Below are 15,366 nucleotides of genomic sequence, written 5' to 3' on the forward strand. Positions count from 1 at the left end.
ATTTGTACCAATAGAAATGAATATGTTCAATATACATAAATGATCAAGTCATAATGCAAAAACTCAAGAACTTTATATTGATTTTTAAAATAGTTTCTCCTTCTATTTCGTTTACTTAATTTTTTAATTTTTTAATTCAACTCAATTCAACTTCATTTCCAGACTTTTCAATTGTTTCACTCTGAAGCTATGAATTTCTGACTTCTACCCATACTTTTCATGACCAGGTGTTCTTGACCCGTTTCCCCAATGAAAGAAAACGACTCCTCCATCCCTGTGCCCTAGATGCTCCCAACCCCAAATGTTATGTCTGCTCAGCCAAACCTGAATGCACAGTTATCCTTAATACATCCAAGATTACTTTCAGATTTTTACAAGACAAGGTGAGTTTATCATCGTCATTGTAACAGCATTTTCCCTATAAATTTATCTCATTAAGGGGGTCCCGATAGCTCAGTTGGTTGATCACAATGTGTGTGCTTGGGGGAAATGTGTTACATCAAGATGAAAATTATGATTTGTTTTATCTTTTGCTTTTTGTAATATTATTATTATTATTATTATTATTATTATTATTATTATTATTAGTATTATTATTAATATTATTATTATTATTACTTTTACCATTATTATTATTATTATTATTTAAAACTTATTTATTTATCTTTTTGTTTTTGTGTGTTTCCAAGATCCTGAAGGGCCATCTGAACATGGTAGCTCCCGATGTAGAAATTGATGATGGCAAAGGTATTGATTGATTTCATAGGGTTATTTTTTTTAATCCAACCTTTTATCCATCTTATTTATCATTCTGTTCCTTATATGGAATCATTTACGTAAGATAAAGATGAATTTGAATTGTATAAATCACACAAAGATCATTTACCAATTTCATCGTCACTATTGCTAATGGTCAATGATCTCCTACATTTGCATCTAATCTTTTCCTTCTTTAATCATTCTTAACTGATTTATTTTCATTTTCTTGTTTAACTCCACCCTACAATGACTGATTTGTTGTAATTTAGTTTCTTATTAAATTATTATTAAAATGTTCATCGTTTTTAAATGATGATTTTATGTTTTGCTGTTTGCGAGATCAATAAGTTCTTGTTTGATTTCTTTTCAGGTACTATTGTTATTTCAAGTGAGGAGGGAGAAACAGATGGTGGGTATTTGTGCTTGTTATTTATTGCTGCTAGGGAAATGGTTCCATGACTTGATCTTTATCATGGTTTATTTTTATTTATTTTTTAAAAAGTTTAGATACTTTTTTGAGGGCTAGAATTACATCTTAGTCTGATAAATATATATATATAGTGTACTTATAGTCTATTGGAAAGAACTGCATTCGACAGAGTTCTCCAATCCTTGCTCTATTTAGCAAGAAAATCCTACACTTTCAGACCTTTTTAGATTTGTTTCTTTCTAAGTCATTTTATTCCAATCCAGATTAGCATTTTATTTTGTCACTACTTTTTAATGAATTATAATGTGGATGCTGGAATTGTTCTACATGTTAAAATAATGGATTTAAATTCCATATTACTTCTGACAGATAATTATCTTTTACTTGTATATTTATTTCATTTTTATTTATTTATTTATTTTTGTTTTTCATTTTCCTAGATAACTTGGACAAGCATCTGTCGGACTTTTCCATCACCAACAAGACTTGTCTCAAGTGTGATGACTTTCTACAAAATTACTCCCTCAATGTCATCATAGTGCATATGTAAGTCAGCCAGTCTCTCTCTCTCTCTCTCTCTCTCTCTCTCTCTCTCTCTCTCTCTCTCTCTCTCTCTCTCTCTCTCTCTCTCTCTCTCTCTCTCTCTCTCTCTCTCTCTATCTCTCTCTCCCTCCTGCATTTTAGATTCTAATTTTTGGGCGGAGTTTTCCCCGTTATAAATGTATGATATATATTTTTATACCAAAAGATTCAATCTACTCTGTTTCTCAGAGATAAGCTGGATGACGATAAAGAATTTCAAGTTGTAGGGGATATGTCAGAGTTCAAGCCGAAGGAAGATGAGAAAGTGGAAGAAAATGACCAGGCTGAGAAAAGTAATGGGACTGCTGCTAACACAACTTCAAAGACGAATTCCAGTGCAGCCAAATCAAGTGGTAAGCAGAAGCCACCAGTTGTCTTTTACCAGGTCATTGGAGTTGGGGAGGGGTAGATGAGCAGGTTACTAAAAGAGCAGATTGTTATATGTTATATGTTTGAGTTGAGAATATTGGCTATTAAGCTTAACTGCTGGCCAGGTAACTTCGCGATGGTTGTGTGTTGAACCCGCGGTCTCCAGTAGTCTGTGAGAGAGAGCTCTAAAAATGAATGACTTGAGTTTGATACGAATAATTTTGTGTTCGTGGATAGCTCATACGGTAGAGTCACGCTCTCACTGACCAGGCGGAGACCAATAAGGTCGCGGGTTCAAACCCCATGACTGCCGCGAAAATTTTTTAAATTCTCTATTGTCTTCTGGCACTTTTCTACTCACTTCATCTCTTGTTAAAAGAGCAGATTAAAACTTTCCTTTTAGCATATATATTTGTTTATCTTGATCTTGAGGTTAAAGGGATATTAGTGACTTTGGAAATTATGCTGTGAAAAATTTGGGAGCAGACCTTTCCAATATTTTGGACCCGAAACTGGTGAAAATTTGATATTTATTTCTAATGTGACCGATGGAACTTTTTAAGGTCTATTCTTAAGCATTTCATTATGATAATTCAAGTAGGTACATAAAGGATTATTTTGGAAAAAATACAATTTTTGTGAGTTGGTTTTCAGAGGTTGGGATAATTATCTATATTTATCTCTAGTCTGTTTCAAAATTGTGTAATGTTGTATCTTCTTGGTCATACATTAATTTGAACAAGTGATGATTTGAAGTAGGAAGATAAAGATGAAAGATAAAAATGGTTGCGATGTTGTCATTTCATAATAGATTGTGAATCCATGATATTTTGATAATCCCATCACCTTCCTGTTTCTCATACTGTTTATGAACTGAAGTGTTGTGTACTGTGAAGTGTAAAATTGCTGTGTTTTCTATTCTCCTATATCGGTTTATCTTTTCCAGGTTGCTTTTCTCTTTGTTTTGGAATGTGATTACTTGAATTTGTCCTGTTTCTTGCCAGAAACCTTTGCTGAGAGGGAAACATAAAAATATTTAGAAATATTTTTGGATGATGGTATTTTTTTTTTTCTTTGTAAATCACCTCTCTATCATAACCTGTTTTTTTTTTTTTTTTGTTTTGTTTTAGGCAGATATATAGTTTGTTCTTGGAAGATACTTTGTTCCTTATATGAACGTGCCCTTTTGTCTTACTCTTTCTCGGGTGTTTTTGATTGTAATCTAGATTTTAAAATTAAAAATATTTTTTGACTATCCCATCTCCTACATTTTTACTGGTGCCGAAATGTCCAAAAGATGTCGTAATTACCATAAAACCTTTAAATACTTAAAAACAAACTGCTCTCAAAATAAAATACTTTCAAAAATTTCTGAAAGTGTAAAGAAATGATCATTGTTAGAGTAAAATAGTTGGGAAGTCTACAACAATAACAAAAATAATCAACTTATCTGTACTCACTTTCAAACCCCACCTACTTCTCAGTCACAATACAGATTATATGATAAGAATTGTGTTGATCAATGTCTGATCCAGGCATTAACAAGCAATTGTTACTATCCATAAATTTGACCTCATGGTTCCAAAGATCTACTATTTAAAGATGATTTATAGTTAACCTTTTGAAGGATTATATTTCAAGAAAATAGGAGCAACCTAATGTTGATGCAGTTAGGCCAATAGATTGATGGTGATGTTCTCATGATGCCAGGTCTCTTTGAATGCCAATTGCCATTACCGATGTCAAGGGTTTCAATAGAGACAATGAATGTTTTTATCTGAAAAATAAAATATCATTATTCAATTTTGCTTCCCATTCCCCTTGCCGCCCCCCCCCCCCTAAAAAAAAACTTTCTTCTCTTTCTAAATACTGCTGGGGGTGGGGTTCCTGACCTCCCATAGTGGGCAGGCAGGCACTTACTTTTTCTTCTATCCCCCTATATCAATTTTCCAACATGCTTTATGTCTTTGTCTTGGAATGAGGTTACTTGCTTTTGTCTTGGCCCTAGCTGGGAGGGAGACAGTCAAATTTATAGTTAGGGTTTTGGGATATGATATTTTTTTGTCTTGTAAATCATCTCTCTGTTATGCACTGTGTTATTTTTGTTTTACATATATTAATATATGATTTGTAAACATTTTAGTGTGCTCCTCTAAGTGGCGACCTGTACTATGTGCGTGGATGAGACTAGGTGATTCCAAGCCAAGTAACTGATAGTGTGCTCTTGGAATCTACATATATGTTCTCTATTTGAACTAATCCTCCTTTGTCTTCCTTTGTCTTGGGTACTTTAAATGTTATTTTAGAACTTTTTACTTTCCCATTTTCTTCCATTTTACTGTCGCTGATATGACCTAAATGTGTTGCAAGTGCTGTAAAACAATTAAAAAACAAAAGAAAATATATAGTGATATTCTCATTTGCCACTTTTGACATAGTTTGTTTTTTCTCAATTTTTTATAGGCCTAAAGGTAGCGTGGCAGCTTTTCCTCAAGTAGTTTTGATCACCCAAAAAATATATAATTTGTTACATTCTTTATTCTATAAACGACCCTTTCCTCCAATAGGTGATGACGATGACATCATGGTTTTGGATGATGACGATGAGATGGACCAACAGAGTGAGAAGCCAGTCCAGGAAAAGATGGACCTGGAATCCAGAAAAAGATCATCTGATGATGATATTGAAACTCATCAATCCAACAAGAAACAGAAACAGAATGATGGTGGGGGTGATTGTGATGAGGATGTGATTGAAATCTCATGAAGTTTGTTTAATGCAGTGTAGGAAATGTGACTCCTTGACTGTTGTGAGGCTGGAATTTTAATCAAAATCTCCTCCACATAGTTGGAATTTTCTCTTGTAAGAGGTTTTGTTTGCCACTAAAAAGGAATTAAAAAAACGTTAAGTATTAGTATTAAGAAATGGAACAAATGATAGGCAATACTGGCATCCAATGACAATCCAAGTTCTTAAATCTGAGACTTCTATGAGGTCTATTATTTTAGAATTTATGACAATCAGTGTTTTTCCGAATTCATTGATATTTGAAGTAAAAGATTTCCTGTCAAAATAGATAAAAGCTGTTTTGTCACTGCACAGCTGAATAGCCTTATATTCTTGAATTGAATTTGCAGTGAAAAAAGTGATTTGGAAAAAATTGGTTTGAATACTTCAGTAATTTATTTTGAAAAATGTGATGTTTAAAAATATTTTTGTGATTTAATCAAAAGTAATTTCGGTCATTAAAATAAAAGCCTTTTTTTTCTTGGAAAGTCTTGTGGCTTCCACTTAAGATGAAACCACATTGTTGTCATGACGTTTTGTTAATGAATCTACATTGTTGTTGTAGAGATAATTTGTTACAGTGAAATGTTTATGTCAGTGGTGCTATAAACTGATTGAATTTTGTTCACCCTTTATAATGAAGGAGAAAACATGCATTATGATAATATTGTTTCAAAGTCCATCAATTGTTCGCTTTTTTTTCATTTGATTTTTTATACAATCATTGAATTTTGATTACTTGTAAAATTCAACCCATCCCCTCCTTCCTCTCCACCCCTTTGTCCTTATTTATTGTATGTTTTGTGAAATTTAGACCGTATTGTTAAATATTGTAGACCATGGTTGCTTTGGATTTGAATCTCTTCATTACATTGTTGGACAACTAATTCCTTGGAGTAGGGGACCATCTGTACCCTTGGCCTGAAGGTTTTATACTGTCCACATTTACTGTGTTTTCTGTCATCCCCCTTTATTATTTGTCCCTTCCATGTTATTTTGTAAAGGACCTCTTGTGAGGGGAGTAGTATGTTGTCTTTTTGTATGGAAGGTCATTTTTTGTCTTGTAATCATCTCTCTATTTTATGTTATTTTTAGTTTTTAATTTTTATATTCAGGGCAGCATGGCATGGTGATGAGGTCTTCGTTTGATGATGTGGAGATACCAGGTTCACAATGTGTGGTTCACAACATAGTGATATTGCACTGTGGCAGATGCTTTGGTTAATTATCAGCTTTCTCTTCAAATGGATCCTGAAATGTCAGTTTGTCTTCTTTGTCACTGTTAACTATTAGTAATATGAAAGTAATGATGAGTGAAATGCTTCCTACGATGGATAAACGTTGGCTGTGCCTGTGCCGCTGGATTTCCCATTGGTCCAGTCTTGCCATCTCTTCTACATTCCCCATCCACTTCATCCTCCTATATCATTTGTCCTTTTTTTTCATTTTGGTTTGAAAACTTTAATTTGAAACGTCAATCAGTAAATGACCCTCCATTTGTTGAAAAGTCTCAAACTTGAGACATTAGAAAAGTTGGTTTGAGACTTTTTGACAAATTGAGAGTCATTTTAGTCAATAAAGATTTGAAGTTTAAGTTTTCTAGCCAAAATGAAAATGATGGGTTTTGTCACGATACAGCAGTATGGTGATGTTGAAGTTATACTAGTGTTATGAGATTACTTGGGTCTTAGAGTTGTGGTATGCTAAATAGGGATTTCTTGATTAATAGGGATTTCTTGATTCCAGGAGATTGGGACCAAATCATTGATAATCTTGTTACTGTACGGAAATTACAGTCCATATCTTTTTTTTTTTTAATTCTGTCCAATGTTTTTTTTTTAATGTCGCTCTTCTGTTTCATTGTCACCGTCACCATCAAAATTGTTATCTTTGGGTTTGTTTTTTAAAAATATTTTAAAGTTTGGTTTCAATGGTATTATTCTGGGTGGGGTTTCTGACCTTCCATTGTGGGCAGAGAGGCACTTACTGTGTCTTCTCTCTCCTTATATCTGTTTTCCAACATGCTTTTTGTCTTTGTCTTGGAATGAGATTACTTGGTTTTGTTTGGGCCCTATCTGGAAAATCCTGGCTGGGAGGGAAACAGTCAAATGTATAGGTAGAGTTTTGGGAGATGATATTTTTTGTCTTGTAAATCATCTCTCTGTTATGCACTGTATTATTTTTGTTTTACATACATATATTTTTTGTAAACATTTGAGTGTGCTCCTCTTAGTGGGGATCTGTGCTTTTGTCAGGATGAGACATTTATTTGATCTCAAATTAAGTAAACAGATAGCGTGCTCTTAGAATCTACATCTTTTCCCAAGATGAACTCATTCCCCTGGGTGAGGTTCCTGACCTCCCACAGTGGTCAGGGAGGCAGCTACTTTGTCTTCTATCCCTCTATAGCTGCTTTCCAATTTGCCTTCTGTCTTTGTCTTGGAATGAGATTACTTGCTTTTGTCCTGGCCCTGGCCGGACTCCTTGGCTGGAAGGGAAACAGTCAAATGTATAGTTATTGTTTTGGGAGATTATATTTTTTTTCGTGTAAATCATCTCTTGTTATTTATTGTTATTTTGAATATGTCGTGAAAACATTTGAGTGTATTCCTCTTAGTTGGATCATGTGCTGGTGTCCGGATGGGACTTTTAGGTGATCTCAAACTTACTACACTGGGTGGGGATCCTGACCTCTCATAGCGGGCAGGGAGGTACATACTGCGTCTTCTATCCCCTTATATCTGTTTTCCAACATGCTTTCTGTCTTTGTCTTGGAATGGGATTACTTGGTTTTGTCCTGGCTCTGGCCGGAGTCCTAGCTGGGAGGGAAACAGTCAAATGCATAGTTATTGTTTTGGGAGATGATATTTTTTTCCTTGTAAATCATCTCTCTGTTATGTATTATTATTTTTATTTTGAATGTATAATGTAAGCATTTGAGTGTATTCCTCTTTGTTGGATTTTGTGCTTGTGCCTGGATGAGACTTGTAGGTGATTTCAAACTAAGTACATTGGTGGTATGCTCTTGGAATCTACATCTGATCCCTATTTGTTCTCAGTTCCCCTTTGTCTTACTTTTTCTTGGGTGCTTTAATTGTAATTCTAGAACTTTTTACTATCCCATTTTCTTCCTTTTTACTGGCGCTGATATAACCTGAATGTGTTGCAAGCGCCGTAAAACCCTTAAAAACAAAAACAAACAAACTTACTACATTGATGGTATGCTCTTGGAATCTTCATCAGATCCCTATTTGTTCCCGGTTCCCCTTTGTCTTACTTTTACTTGGGTTCTTTAATTGTAATTCTAGAACTTTGTCTATCCCATTTTCTTCCTTTTTACTTGCGCTGATATAACCTAAATGTGTTGCAAGTGCTGTAAAACTATTAAAAAGAAAACAAAACAAACTAATTTCTCTTTATCTTCCTTTATCTTGGGTGCTCCTGTTGCAAGCGCCGTAAAACCCTTAAAAGCAAAAACAAACAATGGTATTATAAAGTTTTTATTAAAAGTTTGCTGTACTTGATATATTCAAATGATGTATGTAATTTTTTCGTTTTTAGTTAGTTTTTTTTGTTTCTGTTATTGTTGTCACTCATATGTTGCGTGCTCTCAATCTTATTGTGATGATGACTCATGCCATATGTGAGAATTACAGTAAAATTGTTGTGCGGGTGGTTGGATGGGAGCATCACCCTTGAATCGTATACCTATGATGTTCGCATGGGTGTACGATCCGATAGTGATGTCGTTTCTTCTTCTCTTTACTAGCCTATCCTGCTTCTTTGGTTTGTGATTGTATTTTTGACAGGGGATATTTTTTTTCCTGTAAATCCTCTGCCTGTTTGTTCTTGGTTATTTATAATTTAGCTTATGATATCTTTAGGCTATGCTTTTGATTGACATTTGTACTATTTTTGTTAGATTGCTTGTTTTTTTGTTTCAGCGGTCTCTCATATAACCTCAATTGTGTTGGAAGAGACCTAAAGCAACAAACAAAAAAAACAGTAAAATTGTTGTCTCTTTAAACAACTTCGTTTAACTTTTTTCCCAAAGAAAGTTAAATTCATTGGCTGGGTGGGTTCCTGACCTCCCATAGTGGGGAGTTTGGCACTTACTGCGTCTTCTATCCCCCTCTATCTGGTTTCTAACATGCTTTCTGTCTTTTTCTTGGATGAGATTACTTGGTTTTGTCCTGGCCCCTGGGTGGGGTTCCTGACCTCCCATAGTGAGCAGGAAGGCACTTACTGTGTCTTCTATCCCCCTATATCTGTTTTCCAACATGCTTTCCGTCTTTGTCTTGGGATGAGATTACTTGGTTTTGTCCTGGCCCTGACCAGATACCCTGGCTAAAAGGGAAACAGTCAAATGTATAGTTAGAATTTTGGGAGATGATATTTAATGTCTTGTAAATCATCCCTCCGTTATGCACTGTGTTATGTTATGTTTACATATTATATATGATTTGTAAACATTTGAATGTATTCCTCTTAGTGAGGACCTTTGCTTGTGTCTGGATGAGACATTTAGGTGATCTCAAACTAAGTACTTTGACAGTGTGCTCTTGGAATCTACATGTTCCCGATTTGAACCAATTCCCCTTTGTCTTTCATTTTTCTTTGGTATTTTAATTTTAATTCTAGAACTTTTTACTATCCCATTTTCTTCCTTTTTACTGGCGCTGATATGACCTTAATGTGTTGCAATCGCCGGAAAACCCTTAAAAACAAACAACAAAAATTCATTGGGATACAATATACCACTCTTATAAGGGGTCATCAAACTCCCCTTGCATGCCGGGGAAGTCCACTCTTGCTTGTAATGTGGCGCCAGGCAGTGGTAATATCACCTCTTTTGTCTATTATCCACTTCTGTGTGGACTTTTGGATGAGGTCTTCTGATCTCCCATGGTGGGTGTAGAGGTCACTTCTGCTGTGTCTTTTTCCCCCTATATCTGTTTTTTTCTCTTCCTGGGTGGGGATCCTGACCTCCCATTTGGGCAGGGAGGTACTTGCTGTGTCATCTATCACCCTGTGTCTGTTTTCCAATTGCTTTCTGTCTTTGTCTTGGAGTGAGATTACTTGGTTTTGTCCTGACCCTGGCTGGGAGGGAAACAGTCAAATGTATAGTTATAGTTTTGAAAGATGATATTTTTTCCTTGTAAATCATCACTCTGTTATGTACCTACTGTTATTTTTTTTTAAACATGATTTGTAAACATTGAGTGTATTCCTCTTAGTGGAGGCTTGTGCTTGTGTCTGGATGAGACTTTTAGGTGATCTTAAACTAATTACACTGATAGTGTGCACTTGGACTCTAAATCTATTTCCTATTTGAACCATTCCCCTTTGTCTTACTTTTTCTTCAAGTCCTTTTAATCGTACATCAAGAATGTCTTTACTATCCAATTTTCTTCCTTTTTACTGGCGCTGATATGACCTAAATGTGTTGCAAGCGCCGTAAAACCCTTAAAAACAAAAAAAAAAAGAATTTCTCTTCATGTTCTCTGTCTTTGTTCTGAATTGAGATTGCTCGTTTGTTTTTCTTTTTTCTCCTGCTCCTGGCAGGGATTCTTTATAGCTGAGATGGAAGCAGTCAAATGTATGGTTCCTTTGTTGTTGTTTTTGGGTGGGGGGGGGGGGGGGGGGGGGGGGAGGATATTTTTATTTCCTTGTAAAACATTTCTCTGCTGTGTACTTTTATAGCTTTTAGTTTTTAATATATTGTACTTTTTTAAAATTTGAATGTATCCTTCAAAGCAGGATCCTTTGTTTGTGCCTAGATGGGACGTACAGGTAATATCAAAAGAGGCACATTGATAGTATTGTCGTAGAATTCTCAGTTCCCTATTTCAACCAGTCACCTTTGACTTTTTCTTTTGGTGTTTTTAACTTCAGATCTAAAGCTTTTCCCCAATCACCTTCCTTTTTAATAATGGCGCTGAAATGACCAAGTTGTGCTAGTGAGCGCCGTAGAATCCCTATAAACACTGGGTGGGGTTCCTGGCCTCCCATAGTGGGCAGGGAGGCACTTACTGTATCTTCTATCCCCTTATATCTGTTTTCCAAATTGCTTTCTGTCTTTGTCTTGGAACGAGATTACTGAGTTTTGCCTTGGCCCTGACTATAGTGCTTGGCTGGGAGGGAAACAGTCAAATGCATAGTTATTATTTTGGGAGATGATATTTTTTTCTTTGTAAATCATCTCTTTGTTATGTATTGTTATTTTGAATGTATAATGTAAGCATTTGAGTGTATTCCACTTTGTGGGGACTTGTGCTGGTGTCTGGGTGAGACTTTTAAGTGATCTCAAACTAAGTACATTGATGTTGTGCTCTACATCTGTTCCCTATTGGAACCAATTTCCTTTTGTCTTACTTTTTCCTCAAGTTCTTTTAATTGTAATTCTAGAATCTTTTAAATATCCAATTTTCTTCCTTTTTACTGGCGCTGATATGACCTTAATGTGTTGCAAGTGCCGTAAAACCCTTAAAAACTAAAATGAATCCCTATAAACATAAGCAAACAAAACAAGTATGGACTTAGTAGCTCGGTTTTTGAGGGCTTTCTGGTCTTATATGACACTCAGCTTCAAAGTTTACCCCTCTGGTGGAATCTTGTGTTGGTGTCTTGGCCTTTCGTGAAGTCTCAAACAAGTCACAAGGATGGATTGCTCTTGGATCTGCTTCTACTCTCTGTATGATTAGCTCCCTCTGTTTTCCTTTCTAATGAACGCTTGTATGTGCAGATCTTTTATTTTTGGTCTCTTCGTCTTCCTTTTATTCTTGTTGAAATGTCGCAAGTGCCATAAAACTACTAAAATCAAAAACAAGCTCAATTTAAAATCCGTTAGTCTGTGGTTTGGGTCCTTAAAATGGCTTTTTTAAACACATTCTTGCACCACGTTCAGGTGTTAATGAATACTTGGTAATGTAAAAAAAAAAATTGTAGTGAAGCTATATAAGCATCATGACTCTTCCTAAATATTAAATGTTGCTGCAAGCTTGGAACCCCTTGTAAAGGGTTGCAACACATTTTACGGATATGGTAATTTATAAAAACTCCAGGTTACTGGTAGAGTATTCTATTCCTTGCATATCTGTTGCTCCCCGACTCTTTACTGTAAAGGTGGCAGTCGGATGTAATCACTTTCATCTGAGATGATATTTCCCCCTCTTATAAATTATCTCTTCGTACCTATGTATTATTAGTGTCTCCATTTTGGTTGGAATCCCCTGCCAGCATTTGTTGTGTGAGACTTTGTGTTGCTTTAGGATGGGCCTAGGTGTAGATTGCTTTTGGGGTATACTTTATATACTATTCCCCCTTTATCTTACTTTTATTTTTTTTTACTGGGCCTGTGGCATTATTGCAGGCACTGATCTCTGAATTTTCCTGCCCTTTTGTGTTGTGTTCTACCTATCTTTTCTTGAAACAAATTTTACTTCTAAAACTAGACTGAACCATGTATAGATAGCTTTAGGCAGGTGATACATCCCTCCTCTCTCTTGAAACTATTCACCATCTTTTTTCTCTCCCACAAGGGATAGGAGTCAGGATGCGCTTACTGATACACTGGGTGGGGTTCCCACCTCCCATAGTGGGCAGGGAGGTACATACTGTGTCTTCTATCCCCTTATATCTATTTTCCAACATGCTTTCTGTCTTTGTCTTGGAATAAGATTACTTGGTTTTGTCCTGGCCCTGGCTGGGAGGGAAACAGTCAAATGCATAGTTAATGTTTTGGGAGATGATATTTTTTTCCTTGTAAATCATCTCTCTGCTTTGTATTATTGTATTTGTTATTTTGAATGTCTAATGTAAGCATTTGAGTGTATTCCTCTTTGTTGGATTTTGTGCTTGTGTCCGGATGAGACTTTTAGGTGATCTCAAACTAAGTATATTGATGGTATGCTCTTGGATTCTTCATCTGATCCCTATTTGTTCCCAGTTCCCCTTTGTCTTACTTTCTCTTGAGTGCTTTAACTGTAATTCTAGAACTTTTTACTATCCCATTTTCTTCCTTTTTACTGGCGCTGCTATGACCTTAATGTGTTGCAAACGCCGTAAAACCCTTAAAAACATAAAAACTTACTGATACAGATACTGAATGGGGTCTTTTGACCTCCCACGATCGGCAGGTGGTCACTTGCTGTGTCTTTTATCCCCTTATATCTGTTTTCCGAGTTGCTCTCTGTAGTTGTCTTGGAATGAGATCACTTGGTTTGTCCTTTCCATGGCCGCAGTCAGGTAGGGCCAGTCAAATGTATATTTATGTTGTTTGTTTGTTTTTTTGTTTTTGTTTTTTTTTTGTTTAGTTTGTTTTTTTTTGTTTGTTTGTTTGTTTGTTTGTTTGTTTTTTTTTTTGGGGGGGGGGGGGGGGGGGGGGTGATATTTTTTCCTTGTAAATCATCTCTGTTGTGAACTGTTATAGTTTTTGTTTTGAATATATAATGTAAGCATTTGAGTGTATTCCTGCTAATGGGTTCCTGTACTGATATCTGGATGAGAGTTTTAGGTGATCTCAAACTAAGTAAATTGATGGATGCTTTGGGATCTACATGTGTTCCCTATTCGAACCAGTTCCCCTTTGTCTTACTTTTTCTTGGGGTGCTTTAATTGTAATTCTAAAGTTTTTGCACTATCCCATTTTCTTCATTTTTACTGGCGCAGATATGACCTAAAAAATGTATCGCAAATGCAGTAAAACCCTTAAATATAAACAAAACGAATGCAGATAAACTCGATATATGGATGAAACACCTTTTTATTATCCTAATAGGTACCTTGCTTCTTCTGGCGCTGAAATGTTCTAAAAAGTGGTTGGTATAATTTCCCATAAAATTTGAGCGTGCTGCCCCTTTATCATAATTATTATTTTCTGGGTGGGGTCTTTGACCTCCCATAGTAGGAAGGAGGTCATGCTTCTATCCCTTGTGTCTGTTTACCGAGTAACTTTCTGCCTTTGTCTTGGAATGGGATTACTTAGTTTTGCTATAGCCCTGGCTGGAGCCCTTTACTCAAATGTATAGTTATAGTTTTGGGAGATTATATTTTTTCCTTGTAAATCATCTCTGTGTTCTGTATTGTTAGTTATGCATTCTGTATATAATGGGGTGGGGGGGGGGGGGGGGAACATCTTGTGGATGTCACTCTCAAATCCGACTGTTCCTTGCACGGGAAAGGGGGGGGGGGGGGGTGCGAGAGAGAGAAAGAGAGTCTGAAGTGGTGCTCGAGCCCCAGACCCGTTGGTTGCAATGCAGTTGCTAAACCTCTCGGCTACCTCATCCATCCGCCATAGTAACTACGTCATTCGGGCAATCTTTGTTTGCTAAGGTCTCAAGCCTGGCTTTATAACGAGATGCTATTGTATGAAGAGTATTCGACATTGAAGGAACAAGATAACCGAACACTTGGTGATGTAATGCAATGTCTGTTATCAGTACAAGTACAGATGTAAGGTCGAATATTGACTGAACCGCAGTCAGAGCCAATCACGGAGTCTAATCATGGACACGCCTCCAGCCTTCGGAATAATAACAAATTGACTTGTCACCATCTCTGTTGCACCTCTACATTTATGATTTTTCTCATCACCACCACTACCATTATCATCACCATCATCACCGCTAGCACCACTTCTATCATCATCAGCAGCAACACGATCATTATCATCATAATCATCATCACCACCAGCACCACACCCATCATTCTCATCACTATCAAAAATGTTATTGATGAATGGTCCTTGCATTCAATACCTTACCTGTACTTACGGAGGTCTAAGATCGGTTTAAATTATTAATAAAACATGTAAAATATCTAAAAACAAACAGATCAACACTTTAGACCTCGTGAACTTTGCATGGATGCGTCTTCTTACGTTTTCTTGAGCGCTTATAAAGGAGATCTTTGCAACGTATGATGTGTATAATTTTGACTAGTAGTAGTCCATATTATCTATGATCTTCAATTTTCTGGCGATAAAATTTCCCAAACCTATGGACGCAATTTCTTTTAAGCTGTAATGATAACAAAATAGTAATCACAACAACAACAATAATAATAATGGTAATGATGATAGTCGCAAACTATAAAAAAGAAACCGACTCAAGACTGAACTCTAAATGTTTGTCCTGTGTATAGAGTAGTAATAGACATTTTCTTGGCTTTGGAATGACCTCACCTGTCCTGGCTGCGTGACAAAGTTGTGGTTTACTGGGTAAGTCAGTGCCCAGGTCAACATCCTTCCTGAACTAAATGCAAGCAATCGATGGAGAGAGCTTTTGTTAAACCCACCGTTTACTTATTTTTACCCTTTATTTAACGATGAGATTGTATAATACCAGCAGTCGATTGATTGGTTGTTTAGTTTAGTTTTTTGGTGGGTTTTTTTCCTTTGTTTAAAAAAATACTATTATATCAAATTTGTTGTAATTGT

The 15,366-nt window shown here is 36.0% G+C and overlaps 1 protein-coding gene across 1 annotated transcript in view; it reads left to right on the top strand.

The window, feature by feature from the left end:
* LOC144977150 (SUMO-activating enzyme subunit 2-like) overlaps positions 1 to 8,955 on the top strand; it is a 32,498-nt gene extending 23,543 nt beyond the window's left edge. Inside the window, exons 13-18 of the mRNA XM_078922011.1 lie at positions 228 to 383; positions 690 to 747; positions 1,130 to 1,168; positions 1,630 to 1,735; positions 1,961 to 2,124; positions 4,708 to 8,955. Of these exons, the coding sequence (XP_078778137.1) occupies positions 228 to 383; positions 690 to 747; positions 1,130 to 1,168; positions 1,630 to 1,735; positions 1,961 to 2,124; positions 4,708 to 4,907 (723 nt within the window). The 3' untranslated portion in view covers positions 4,908 to 8,955. The remainder of the gene's footprint in view (positions 1 to 227; positions 384 to 689; positions 748 to 1,129; positions 1,169 to 1,629; positions 1,736 to 1,960; positions 2,125 to 4,707) is intronic.
* Positions 8,956 to 15,366: the final 6,411 nt, after the last annotated feature.

The sequence above is a fragment of the Berghia stephanieae genome, chromosome 7 (assembly GCF_034508935.2).
Source record: "Berghia stephanieae isolate SIO BIC M18660-M18661 chromosome 7, UCSD_Bste_1.3, whole genome shotgun sequence".
Lineage (NCBI taxonomy): Eukaryota > Metazoa > Mollusca > Gastropoda > Nudibranchia > Aeolidiidae > Berghia > Berghia stephanieae.